General features: G+C 51.6%; 6 protein-coding genes across 6 annotated transcripts; 3 read left to right on the top strand and 3 right to left on the bottom strand.

The window, feature by feature from the left end:
* Positions 1 to 83: 83 nt before the first annotated feature.
* Positions 84 to 1974, bottom strand: PV08_04049 (uncharacterized protein; the record flags this gene model as incomplete). Its single annotated transcript, XM_016378398.1, has 3 exons — positions 84 to 667; positions 763 to 1256; positions 1376 to 1974. The coding sequence occupies 3 exons, from the start codon at positions 1972 to 1974 to the stop codon at positions 84 to 86; spliced, it is 1677 nt and encodes a 558-aa protein (XP_016237075.1).
* Positions 1975 to 3174: 1200 nt separating this feature from the next.
* On the bottom strand, positions 3175 to 4176 carry PV08_04048 (uncharacterized protein; the record flags this gene model as incomplete). The annotated part of the gene is made up of 1 exon (XM_016378397.1): positions 3175 to 4176. The coding sequence occupies one exon, from the start codon at positions 4174 to 4176 to the stop codon at positions 3175 to 3177; it is 1002 nt and encodes a 333-aa protein (XP_016237074.1).
* An 813-nt stretch (positions 4177 to 4989) lies between these two features.
* On the top strand, positions 4990 to 6005 carry PV08_04047 (uncharacterized protein; the record flags this gene model as incomplete). Its single annotated transcript, XM_016378396.1, has 2 exons — positions 4990 to 5009; positions 5063 to 6005. 2 exons carry the CDS (start codon positions 4990 to 4992, stop codon positions 6003 to 6005), a joined length of 963 nt encoding a protein of 320 aa, XP_016237073.1.
* A 1446-nt stretch (positions 6006 to 7451) lies between these two features.
* Positions 7452 to 8769, top strand: PV08_04046 (uncharacterized protein; the record flags this gene model as incomplete). The annotated part of the gene is made up of 3 exons (XM_016378395.1): positions 7452 to 7834; positions 7926 to 8271; positions 8341 to 8769. The coding sequence occupies 3 exons, from the start codon at positions 7452 to 7454 to the stop codon at positions 8767 to 8769; spliced, it is 1158 nt and encodes a 385-aa protein (XP_016237072.1).
* Positions 8770 to 9093: 324 nt separating this feature from the next.
* PV08_04045 (uncharacterized protein) lies at positions 9094 to 10650 on the bottom strand (the record flags this gene model as incomplete). The annotated part of the gene is made up of 1 exon (XM_016378394.1): positions 9094 to 10650. The coding sequence occupies one exon, from the start codon at positions 10648 to 10650 to the stop codon at positions 9094 to 9096; it is 1557 nt and encodes a 518-aa protein (XP_016237071.1).
* An 83-nt stretch (positions 10651 to 10733) lies between these two features.
* PV08_04044 (uncharacterized protein) lies at positions 10734 to 12891 on the top strand (the record flags this gene model as incomplete). The annotated part of the gene is made up of 2 exons (XM_016378393.1): positions 10734 to 10781; positions 11083 to 12891. 2 exons carry the CDS (start codon positions 10734 to 10736, stop codon positions 12889 to 12891), a joined length of 1857 nt encoding a protein of 618 aa, XP_016237070.1.
* Positions 12892 to 13185: the final 294 nt, after the last annotated feature.

The following is a 13185-nucleotide window of genomic DNA, read 5'->3' as shown; positions in this document are numbered from 1 at the left end:
ATCCCATGAAGAGCTTCCGCCCTTCTAGGATTGACTCCAAGCAAAGCTAGATGCATCCTAGTACGGTCAGGTACTAAAGGTCGTCACAGTTGCATTCCTGTGCCTGCCCAGTCCATACTGATATCGGTCCAGAAACCATCATTGAATCCTTCGAAGAAGCCTTCGAATGTAGAGTCCAAGGCTGGCAGGGCGGAGCCCAGATCATCAACAGACGACTCGGTCTCTGCTTTGAGCTTACTGTTGTACCACTTAGAACATGCGCGCATCTTCTCTGCATACTTAGTATAACGTGCAGAGATAGCATTTGGCCTCAGCTTTTCGCCCATACTATGTCGTACTGCAGCCTCGAGTACTTCCACAATGCGAGAGATCATTTCCGGGAAGTTAATTCTTCCTGTTCTAACGTATTGTAGATCCCAGCCGTCTACAACAAGGAACGAGAGTTTTGCGAGGACAATGTAACAGTGGAGGACATAGATCCACGATAGGAACGGCAGTTGAGGTATTGAGCCTGCTGACACCTTTGCGAAGGTGCCAATGAGGTTGTCAATAGTTCCAAGTGCGGCGTGCAGAGCTTCAGCTCGTTCCAGTGGCGCATCTCGTTCCGACGCTGCAACAGTTTCATATATTGTCAATTCGGCATCGTAAATCTGCATCTGGAAGATGGCTATAGGCTTGATTAGTGCATGCCCAAACCCTCGGGCAAATCAAAGCATTGGAGCGTGTGCTGTGGGCCAAAGGATACAGGAGTGCTTTACTTACGATCATGGGCAAGATTGGCAGGAAACTCCCGCTTAACGCGATGTAGATCTTCCTGGAAACAGTCTACGAAAGTTTTGATGGGTACATTCTTCAAAGAGATAGCGCCAGTGTAAGGTGAATATCGTTCCAGAAGTCGGGTTAGTCGGACGCCTTGAACAGCTTCGACGTCGGAAGGGTATTCACAGGAGGTAAGCAGCGAGGTACAACAATCTTCGATGTGCTGTGTCCACTGCATAAAATCAATCCTGGAGAAGCATGCGGAGAGCCTCGCATGGAAAAAGTAAAGTCCAAGAAGCGCCCGTCGCTCATCAGAAGTTTGCACCCCCGGGCAAAGCGGTTTTCCATGGATCAGCTGATGGGTGTCAACCACCATACCAATGGGAGGCCATGGTCCTGAGTAAGTCGGTCGATTGAGACCCAGGTCGATGGTCATGGCTGATGCAAGGTGGAGCAAATTCATCATTTGCTGGTTGTAATGATTGTAGTGTTGATACCTGATGAGAAATGAGCGATGTACTCGATTTACTGATCGAATCAACTAGGAAGAGCTAGGCCTTTTGCTCCGCCCCGAGCTAATTTTGGAGGAGACTCTTCGGGGAATCTATTGACTCACCAAGAAATGAACACCAGCAGACCCTGAAGGATATCAAGCGACTTCTCTGACTTGATCAACATTCGTTCGCCGATGTAGCGTAGGAGCTCTTCAGCTAACTGCGACTGTGTCACAGGATCCGCGTGACAAGCTACAGAGACGCAAGTCCGGAAGAGGAACGGTTTCTCTTTGCGAATCGAGGCAGTGGTTTCATGAGGTGGGATAACGACATAAGGGAAATACCGGTTGAAAGTGGTGCGAAAATCACTAAAGAGCCTTTCCTCTACTACCGGCGGTACCGTCGTGCGGAAGATAGATTTGATATCCGTCTGCCAAACGGCATCTTCATCAATGCAAGGCTTACCCTTTTGATTGATGTTTCCGGCAGATGCGCAGCTCCCACCCGTGGCGGTAGTCAGTGGCCTTGAGTCAAGACCAACTGACAAGGGTGGAGTTGGTAGCGAGTGATGGTTGATGGTAACATCTGGTCGGTTTGGTTGCTCTTGGGGAGATTGGTCGGCAGTCAAGAGATTCGTCAGCTTGTCGATTTTCTCTTCAAGCTCTGCCACCCGCCTAGTATCCATTAGCCACTGAAACAGGCGGTAGGAATTGCCACCCATATTGACATTGCCTGACAACAGCATGTAAGAGGCACGATATAGCATCAGCAGGCTGTTAAATCATTAGATAAAACGTGCTCATACTGGAATGTGCTGTCAGACAATGGCAATCGAAGTGCAGCGCTTCCATGGGACCAACTCGTACGTTGACTTGTTCGGCCCACGCTTGCGAGGCAAGGCTGCAGGCGTTGTGCACTGACGACCCAGGCGATGACATCTGATAGGGTTGGGTAAGCCTCTGGACTCGATGTTGGCCCATACAGCGCTTACCTCTGGCATATGGAGATGTCGGATCCTTGGAGAGGAACGCATTTGGCCTTGATTTGTACACAATTCCTGCATGCTCGGTTCGCCCGCAGCCCGACAGTGTCAGGGGGACACGGAGGGGGAGAGGCAGCCGCCATTTCCGTATGGTTGTTCACATTCAAGACTCAAAATGGGCTGAAGTTGATCAGGCCAGCTTCTGCCTCCTGGCCGTGAGCCATTAATACGTGCGGCGTGAACGGAGGTTGACAATCCGGAGGACGGAGTGAAATTTACGGTCCGGTACTCCGGAGCTGCGGAGTCGAACTAAGAAGTAGAAGCTATTTGGTAGTAACATGTCCCCACTGGCAGGATGCATACAAAAGCTTTGTCGTCCGCAACAGCCTGACCCGAAACGATGTCTTGGAGCGCGTCACAGTACATGACTGAGCAGGAGTATCTGTGAACGCAATCGAGCTTTGCAAGAGAGACATCCGGGAGTCCTGGGGGGGCAACTTGTGGCACCTTTTCATGCACTCCGGTCCAGGCGCAAGCTGCTCAGGGGAGTCCTCAAATCTCTCGCCAGGGGGTCCTCGGGATTGCGCAGCCACAGCTCATGTCAAGAAGGGTGAAGCGAAATGCTGAGATCTCGATTCTGGAAACCAGAATGAGTTTGCAGGTTTGCAGATTTGCAGAGGGAGAGATTCACAGCTGGCCCAGAGGCGGTCAGTTATCGTCAATGCCGGATCAAGGTGATGGACATGGGCTGTGGTAATAAACCCCAGTCAAGGTGAGCCCTCATTCGAATAGGCCTATGGCCATCTGGAATGCAGGGCTCCCGATCGAACAATTGAATATAGCCACTGCAGTGCGTAAGGCATGTACTTATCAATAGTGTCCTTGAAGATCTATTCATAGGATCTATGGGCCGATATATCTCGTCATCGTCTACACTACTCACAACCCAACAGCAAGTAAGGAGTTGACAGTGTCTACTATACTGTCTTCAAGACTTCGATACTCGATGCCCAGCACCTTCTTGCTTTGCGAGTTGTCGAAGCCATAGACATCCGCAGGCGCATCGCTCGAGAGATCTGCCGGAAGTTTGTCGGCGAAAGCTGGGAAATTCTTCTTGATTATGCTGGCAACCTCCCCATTGGACATATGTCCAGCGGTGCAAAAGAATCGTTGTCCTCCAGCTTCGGGCACTTCCATCGCCTTGACATGTGCCAGAGCCACATCTCTGACATCAACCCACAGGAACACCCCTGACGGCGGCAGGCCATCCTTGAACTTGCCTTGGATCATGTTTCGGACACGCTCGTTCGAGGTGTTGATAGTATCCAAAGAGTTGAGGTAGTGAACAACGGGACCAAACACCAATGGCGGATTGATTGTCGCAACGTCGAAATTGGGCTTCTCGTTGGCTACAAAATCCCACGCAGCCTTTTCGGCGAATGTCTTACTCGCTCGGTAGCCATTTGAGGGATTCTGCACCGCCTCTTCCTCGGTGATGGGGTTCCAATTCTTCTCCGAGTACGTCTTGGCATGGTTGGCCGCGTTGAGGATGGCGGCGAATGACGAGGTGATGACCACACGCTTGACTGATGGAGCCGATTTCTTCACGGCCTTCAGGATACCAGTCGTTCCGATGACGGCTGGATCGAGTAGGTCCTTCTTCACGTCCGTGACGTTGAAGTGGAAAGGCGAAGCTGTGTGAAGGACAGCCTCGAAAGGGGGGTCTGACTTGACAGCCTCATCGAACGCTGTCTCTTGGGCAATGTCTTTGACGATCACATAGCTGAGCTTGCTGGCAGGTGTCCCTGGATGGTTGTTGAGGATCTTCTGGCCCTTTTCGTCTGAACGGACAGTGAAGACTACGTCATGGCCGTGCTGGAGTAGAATGTCCACACAGTGGGCGGCGATGAAGCCTGAACCTCCGCTCAGAAGAACCTTCATGTTTGGAGAGGAATTCCAAGAGCGCCTGCTGAAGACTGGTGTGGGAGTACTGGGTAGTTGAGGGACGAGTGATTGAGGACGGTCGATGGCCTGGTGGAAGCATATCAAGCTTTTTATATATCGGGGGAAACTGATAACGTCGGTGGATACACCGTCTTCACCCGGCTTCTTGGCTTACAAATAGCAGTACCGAATACAAGAGGTCGAGGGTTGAGGTCGGACATAACCCACAACGCTCCCTCTGTAGTCGTGGGGCTCCGAGACGAGACATGATCTTCACACCGCACGAACTCGTGGTGTCAGAGTATCAGCATGAAGTAAAGAGACGTTACCAACCAACCTATTCTGACGACATCCCTCGACCTGTCGTCTATCCGAGGTTGAGCACAGTCGATATGACTAATGGCGGACTTAGTGGGATTGCGCTTCGTAAATACGCTGGCTACACTTAGGCGCCAGGAGGAACAGGTCGATGAGCACCTGATACTCGTGAGAAGATGTTTTGATTTCGGAGTTTGAGAGAGGATTCGAGGAGTCCGAAACGAAGTACTCGTCCTCTCCAACTCCAGAAAATCGGTTTAGGTAGCTTAGGCGAAGTGTTATAGGCTTGCTGGACGACTTATTGCGGGCTGATCGCGCCACTTAGCGCCCATAGTGTCTCCTACTAGGCGCGCTAACTGACCTGCTAACCAGCTTAGGCTGCCTAGGAACAATTTCATCCAGACCCCTCAACTCGCGCCGTACACTTATTATACATGTAGTTTCTCCCCAGAACAGACCATCGGCATCCTAATACGAATTAAGCAGCCAACCATGGGCAATGACGGCGGCAGGTAAGTCCTCAGTCTACCAGCCTGTACATCCTTCCATCGCTGACTTTGCACAGCATTCCCACCCGCCGCGAGCTCGTGAAAGAGGCTGCGCGCAATCCAACCGCAACCGAACTCAAGGACAAGCAGAAGGAACATCTGGCACATCGGTGGTCGACATGTCCAGTGTCTCACAAGCCCCTATCCAAACCAGTGGTCTCAGACTACACAGGCGAGCTGTACAATAAAGATGCAATCATTCAGTTCCTCCTGCCCGCCGAAGCGAGTTCAGTGGACAAAATCGAGTACGAAAAGTTCATCCAAGGACGCATCAAAGCCCTGAAGGACGTTGTGGAAGTGCAATTTGAAGTCGAGCACGACGACAAGACGAAGGAAGACAGATGGATTTGTCCGGTGACATCGAAGGAGCTGGGTCCCAATGTCAAGGCCGTCTACTTAGTACCATGTGGCCACGCCTTTTCGCAAGAAGCCATGCAGGCCATGAAGAGCGATGGTAAATGCGTCCAATGTGCCACTCCGTACGAAGAACGCGACATCATACCAATTTTGCCCAGTACCGAAAAAGACAAGACCTTCGTGATTGAGCGTATGAAGACTTTGCAGTCGCTAGGACTGACTCATTCCTTGAAGAAAGCCAGTGGAAGCAAGAAAAGGAAGGCGAATGGGGAGAGTAAGGTCGATTCAAACGTCACCAGTAATGTCGGTACGAAGGAAGTCGAAACAAACGGGAACACCGAGGCTGGAGCCGCAACAGTTTCTCGCTCTGCGACGCCACAATCTGGGACGTCAACCCCGAAGCCTTCAAGCGGAATTCGCAATGCGGCGACAGCGAGCCTTACCGCACGCGTGCTGGAGGAGGAGGAGGCAAGAAAGAAGAGACGTCGCGAAAACGAGAACATAAGTTCTTTGTACACGAAAAATAACGACGGTAAAGCGAGACGAGACGGCGAGTTCATGACCCGGGGATTTACGATTCCAGCAAATGCGCGACACCAATGATTGCTGAAGTGACGCCTGTCTCGGTAACTTTCAGCTCACTAATGTGCTCTGAATTGGTCTACAGCCCTTGTTGCTGTCTACGGTCAGTCCTATCCGTACTCTCGTCTGCATATGATGAGCTAGTCAACGAGTGCCAGGGCAGGTGTCAGTCAGGTGAAAGTCCTCGTTCTGTTTCTGCAGCGACTAGCGTACGCTGCATACCTGTTTGAGACCTAAGCCAGATCAAGGGATCTCCCTCTTGGAACACGAACATCGATTCCGCCGGAAATGACTTGAGTTCAATCAAGTGGAGATTGATCCTCTCCGGGCCACCGCTTTCTCCAATACTCATACACAATGAGAGGAAGGTTCAAAGCCGAGCGCGAAGCTTTGTGACTTCCCACTCGCGGGAGAATTTGGGAGTCATCATGGTAGCGACAGCGGTTCCTTTGCTGGTATTCTTCGGGAGCGAATCAAAGCTTTGAATTGGCAAAGCTGATTTGGAACGGGAACAAAGACTGTCTGCCTGGGGAACTTGCCAGTTTTCGAGGAATTGATCTCATTTCTCGCCGTGCCAGCGATGGATGCTCTTGACACACCCCTGGCACAAAACCCTTCGGGCCTTCGGGGCGGCAACATGTCGCTGCCTGGGTGTCTGGTCGTCACAACAATGTCAACTACCGTCAATGTGCTTGGGAACGAGATACAATCGACATGTGCCGCGGCAGCACTCATTTGGCACCCGCCGTGTTCGATCGCTCGCCTGTCTCTGCTTTATGGCCACCGAGCAGAATTGACCTTTGTTGTGTAATTGCAGGAGGAGGAGCCCCGGAAAGGCCCGGTGAGCCCCGAGTCAATGTACAGCCCTACTTCATTCCATCTTGTTTCTGCATCGCTTTGATCAGAGAGAGGCAAGTGATGTAGAAAATTTGCTGATTACTATTGATGGTCTAGCGATTCAAGATCCTTTGCAATGTTTCTGAGCAGTAGACAGAAATGGAGAGATGGGGCACGTAGAGTTCCTGCTCGCATCAAAGGAAGATGGAAGCTTCGGTGGCTTTTGGTGTCCTTGACTGGGCGGGACCTGGCGAAGAATGTGTTCAAAGGATGTTTCAGTCAGCTCGACAGAGTTTGTAATACAACACGGCACTTCTTGTTGCACTTCTTGTTCGATATGCATCTGGACTCGTAATTGCACATATCGTAGTGGTCGCACTATTTCACTTGTACGTTGACGTGTTCAAGGAGAAGAAAGCGAAACTCCTCAAGACAACCTCTTCGTGGTTCCAACTTCTCAGGGACAGCCCAAGCACGTGACATCTTGGCGTCGCGAAGTCGAGCTCCCGATGAGATTTCGGTCCAAGACGAGTGAGTGCAAGGGCCTCGTCTCTACTCTCGATTTCGCCTACATTCTACCTAGGTAATAAGGGTCTGCGACATTGTGCTGAAGCCAACTCGCCCCGTACCATGGCTACTTCACGTCGAACGACCCAGGCGCTGTATGACAGCGTATCGAAAGCCGCAGCACCACGCTACATTTGTCGCTCGTGCAGAAATCACATTCAGTTGAATGCGCAGCAACACCGGGCCGTTTCGAACTCGACTTCCTCCCATACTCTACGTCGTAAGCCGTGGCAGGCGAATGTGGGAGCACCGCGCTCGGCTTCTTTCGGCACCACGTCTTCGCGATGCTACGACGATTCAAGACTGTCGTCGTCGTCGAAAGGGCTGGGATCTTTGCCCGAGGACAAGTCTTACGTTGAGGCAGAGACATGGGACGGTCTAGAGCACGTCGGACACCAAGGACACTGGAAAGATATCCCTGCAAAGCCCGAGGACGACTTCGAGCCGTAAGTCTCTGATGTGCTCTCTGATCATATGACATTGTCGTCTGTGTGGATGTATGGATGTAATAGAACTGACAATGATACTATTACCCAGCTGGCTCATCCGAAACACGACGTTTCCCGACCGCACAGAACTCCTGGCCATGCTCTACGTCGCTGTCGTCGATGTCCTCACCTACGAAAAACTTAGGACCCACGAGAAGGATCTCAAGCTGGAAGACCTGCAACTCAGCCACGCCTACAATAAAGTCAAGCTTGTACTTTCGCCGTCAGGAGCCATCTCGCACCTCGAAGACCCCGAGGGTGTCCTTGGACAGTCCATGGACGATTTGTTGAAGGTATACACCGACGACGCCGAGGCCGTGAATCTGTCCATCTCGGAGATCAGAGAACAGTTGGGCGCAGCCAAGTTTGATTTCACCAGCAAGACTACCTTCGCCGTAGGTTTAATTTTCATCTGTGACATTATTATTCGGTGATTCACTACTGACATCTCGACTCTTTTCTAGATTCTCAAACGCTTCTCCCGTCTGATCTCGATGCCTGTTCCCGATCCCGTGCTGAACACGGTCGTCCGCGGCAATAAATCCCTGGCCGAGTTTGTCAGCTTGCTCGACAACACGAAACCCAAGCCACAGAAGACAGCCGAAGTTTTGATCGCGAAGCAAACCAAAGCACTAAACTTCGCTGCGAACGCCGAGTCTACGGCTGAGAGCTCAGTTGAAAACTGCGCACCCAAGAGGAAGGTGCCCCAGCCGCTAGGCCCGAACGTGATGGTTCTCTCGAGACGAGAAACGCCCGTGGATAAAGAGAAGGAGATTGGACGGTGGAAGGTGATTGCGCGAGAGCTACAGGCCAAGGGACTCCCGGTGCTTGGTCACAAGAACCTGGCACCTCAAGGTCAGGAATGGAACCAGGCCACAGTCAATACGAACTGAGTAGGCCGTTGTATAAACTCTTTGCTGGTTGAGAAGATCGGCAGATGCATGTGAGTTCCGCCCGGGGACATGACGACAATGCAGGAGAAGTTCTCGTACCAAAAACATGATATGCAGGCACGGGTGGAAGAAAAAGTGTAATGTGCCATTTTAGTCTGTCATAAGGTGGCCATTTTCAAGTAACTCTGTACACACTTTTGCCGGATCCTAACAAGATGCAGCGCTGTATAAATATATGTATATATATCCTCGCCATCATTCTCACACAACAGATACCTCGAGAAAAGAGAGGGTTGAGCCTGTAGGGGAGAGACGACAAGCACTCTATTCTCTCACAAAGAGGCCAGCCATACCCATACCTGTTCCAATACACATACTTACTACACCCACCTCGCCTTCGTTCAGTTGAGGCAGCAACGTCGCAAGCTGTCTGGTACCAGTCATTCCAAGAGGATGGCCCAGGGCAATGGCACCACCTCTCGGGTTGACTTTCTCGATATCCAGTCCTAGTTTGCGTATGCAATACAGAGCTTGGCTGGCAAATGCTTCGTTGAGCTCCCAGATATTCACGTCCTCGGTCTTGAGGCCCGTGTGGTCCAGAAGTTTCGGGATCGCAATCGCCGGACCAATACCCATCTCATCAGGTCGACAACCTGCCACTTGGGTGCCAGCCCACTTGCCGATGATGGACTTGGTGAGTCCCAACTCGTTCGCGGTTGATCGGCGCATCAGCAACGTTGCAGCGGCTCCGTCTGAGATTTGAGACGAGTTTCCGGCCGTAGATGTACCGTCTTGCGCGAACGCAGGCTTCAGCTTGGCCATCTTCTCGGCACTGATATCGTGCCTGATTCCGTCATCTTTGTCCACCACGACTTCCTTGGAGACATCTGGGTTTTCCGGGTCTACTTGCTTGACCTTGACCGGCACAATTTCAGCGTCGAACAAGCCCGTCTTCTGGGCCTTGGAGGCTTTCTGGTGCGATGCCGCGGCAAAGGCGTCTTGGTCTTCTCTGTTCACGCCGTACCTCCTTGCCACGTTCTCACTCGTAAGGCCCATGGGCATAATGCAGTCTTTTGTATTATCATGTGGGCTGTTTCTCAGCTCGTCCCAAAGCATTGTAGGAATAGCCTTGCTGCCGTAGTTCTTGGTCATGCTCTCCATGCCGGCGCCCACACCAACATCGATCTGTCCGACTGTTATGCTATGCGCTATGCTGGTGACGGCCTGTAGGCCGGAACTGCAAGCGCGATTGACCGTGTACAACGGAGTCTTTTCAGAGTACCCAGCGTGCTGCTGTGCCATTCTGGCGGCCTTGGAGCCGCCCAACTCAGCAAGGACCACACCAACTGCAACCTCCTCAATCCTGGCAGGGTCTAGGTTCGGGTTCGCAGCGAGGGTCGCCTTCAGAACGTGGCTGAGGAGTTCATGGTCGAATGCGTCTCGGAAGCCGCCCTTGTATGCTCTCGTTACCGGCGTGCGCAGCGATGAGAGGATGACAACGTCGGACGGGTTCTTGGAGAGAATCTGCTTCAGGCCTCGAGCGTTCGCCATGGTCAGAGATGTTTGTGGAAGCCCGACAGTGGCAAGGATAGAGAAAGGGAAAGTCGGATGTGAGGAGGGTTGTCTGAGGTGAACAGTTTCGTCGTGGAAGGAGTGGAAGGAAACGAGAGAAGGCTCCCCGGGTAAGAAGGCAAAGATCTGGATATTAAAGGGAGCCACAGCAGGTGTGTCGGCGGCGAAGAATATCGCCCTCGGGTAAGGACATTGTTCGTTCGAGGAGTCGCTGACATTTCCGTCGGATGAGGGCTTCGGATGTGGGCGTTTGAGGCCTCGATTCTCCATGTTCCATATTGTGCCTCCGCATTGCAGTGGTGTTGACATTCTTTCCCCGACCGCGAGATTATTTATCAGCCTCGACAATCACTCGCACAGAGAACCTCATCCGCCCGTTGCATGCCTTGACAATGCCCATTCTCCTGCCTCGAGTGAATACCAGGGCAAAGGTGAATAAGGTAAGTGTGCCTGCGCAGTGAAGAAAACGGCTGTCTAGCAACTTCTCACTGCCTCTACCGTTGCCACATACATGTCTTTGAAAACAAATCGTTCCTCTGTCTCTCTTTGCACGCGTTATCTGCCCCTGTATTCTCTATCTCATGCTGAAAGTGTCTTCCTACCATGGTGCCGATGAAACGTTCTTCGGGCTCGCCAGGCGACGAGCGGCCATGCAAATTGCCCTGCAATCAACAGACAAAGGATCCGCAGGTGACCTAACATCAGACATGCTTGTTGTTTGACCTAATCTGACCTTGGCAGACATCTCCTGTGGGCGCCTCGCATCTAACTGCTGAAAAGATCGACGTCCAGATCAAGATCAAACTTGCCTCGTTTTACAAGGCTGCTTGCAATGACACCGCACTGCGGGAGGACCGTACGGACTGGGAAATCCCTAGCACAAAGCAGGTGCGAGTAGAACACGACACCTTCACAATCGAGTATTTAGATCCCAAGTATGAAAAGTTCGACGAGTTTGCTGGTCTCACCTGGTTGGAGCCAATCGACGTGGTTGCAATTGACAAACATACGTCGGTCCCGATAGGACACTGCACTGCCAAATTGATCAGAAAACTGGACATTGCCAGTAGGTTCCACGATCTCGTGAAACGGCTCCGCAATGAAGTGACCATGTTGGGCTTTGACTTATTCGATTGTCATGGAAGATTACGAGAAGATTACAGACGCAAAGTCTCGGGGTACTGGAAAACAAAACTTGAAGCAGGAACCGTACTTCTCATTGAAGATGTCACGATTGACCATCCCTACCAAGGCCGTGGAATTGATACACAGATGCTCAAAGCACTCCTTAGGGCTACTCGAGAAAAAGTGAAGGGATCATCTTTGCTTGCTATCACCTGGCCAGAGCCTGCCAAAGCGACACTCTTTTGTGAGACGTTCGAAATTCTCGTGGGCAACCCTGGCGTCTCTCAGGTCCTCAAACCCATAGACCCGAAATCCACGGCTCGCTTCCGGAAACTTGGTTTTCGGCGAATCGAAACTTCCATATGGTTTGGCCTGGTTGTCGAAGACCAAGGAGATGTCAATCGAACTCGCACCATTGACTACTATTTCGATCCTCTACCTGGGACCGGACCGATCCAGAGATTACCAGAGCCCGTTTTGAGAGCGTTTACAAACTTCGACGACATACAATCCTTGCAAATTCTCGAAGAGCACTACGGGCATCTGGCACCAGATTCGGACCACTGGCTTGCCACAGATCAAGCGGGAAATACGGTCTTGCACCTCGCCGCTCAATTACATTTCCCAAAGTGTGTCGGTTGGATCCTCGACCACGAGGGCCGTCGACTCCCTCGCGTCCGCAACATGAACCGTGACACTCCTCGGCAAGCAATACAGCTCACCTTGGAAAAAATTCGATCTCGGCGTCTTATTTTGCCGTCCTACATCGTCGTGATGAGGACTTTTCCAGAATATCCGGATGACGCCATTTGGTGCCTTGCTAAAATGGATGGTATCAATCTGGAGTACAAAGACAAGGCCTGGAAGCAATTGGCGGCTGGATGCTCATGTGGGCGTTGCATCGAAGGTTGCCTAAGTCCTCGCATGCGTCTCAAATTGTCCTCACAAGCTGAAGTCGACCATGAATCTTTCGAAACCGCTGTGGCCGTTGGTCCTTTCAACTTTGCCTATGGGGAGCTTCCGGCACATGGCTTTGTACGAGAGTGTTGCTGGAAGATGATCGCACGCAGCTTGGCAGCTGCTCAAGGTTGCGTCAACCTGCTCAACCATATCAGCGACTGCTTGGAGAAAGCATTGCTCCCGACCGTGGTCAATGTTATGCGCGTACACGACAAAGAAGGGAAAAATCCGGTCGCCACTGACAAATTCTTCAAGTGCGGAGGTAGCGTGGCGCAGATGGTGAGGATGGTCTTTGAACGCGCTCTCTGGCACGAGGTACAGTACCTGGACGAGCCACAACCTTATGGCATTGTAGTGGACTGGATGCAATTAAGCTCTGATGACTACCTTCCAGAATGCCGAAACGACTATGACTACAGATATGTTCGGAGAAAGTGTGGCATTCCGGTGAAGCGGCTCAACTGAGCACGCCGGGGCGCAAGGTGGAACGTCAAGCCTCCCAGCAGTGACATGCTCGGTCACGATCAAAATGTATGAAAGACAATAAAGGAGAATCACCGTGAGGAAGGGCAATCACCAGATTCGGATTATGGAAGCAAATCGTCCGTGTCATCTTCCACGTACGCTCTAGAGAAGGTTTGCGATAGCTCTCAAGATGTGTGCGGTGAATCAAATTATAATCAAAACATTGTATTGAAAACATCTCCCCGTGATCCAGTTTTGATGCAAACATTGGATGCTTTTCGTAATACCAAAAAC

This window comes from Exophiala spinifera (genome assembly GCF_000836115.1).
Source record: "Exophiala spinifera strain CBS 89968 unplaced genomic scaffold supercont1.3, whole genome shotgun sequence".
Lineage (NCBI taxonomy): Eukaryota > Fungi > Ascomycota > Eurotiomycetes > Chaetothyriales > Herpotrichiellaceae > Exophiala > Exophiala spinifera.
Note: the sequence above shows the minus strand (reverse complement) of the source record. Positions and strands in the feature narration are given on the sequence as shown.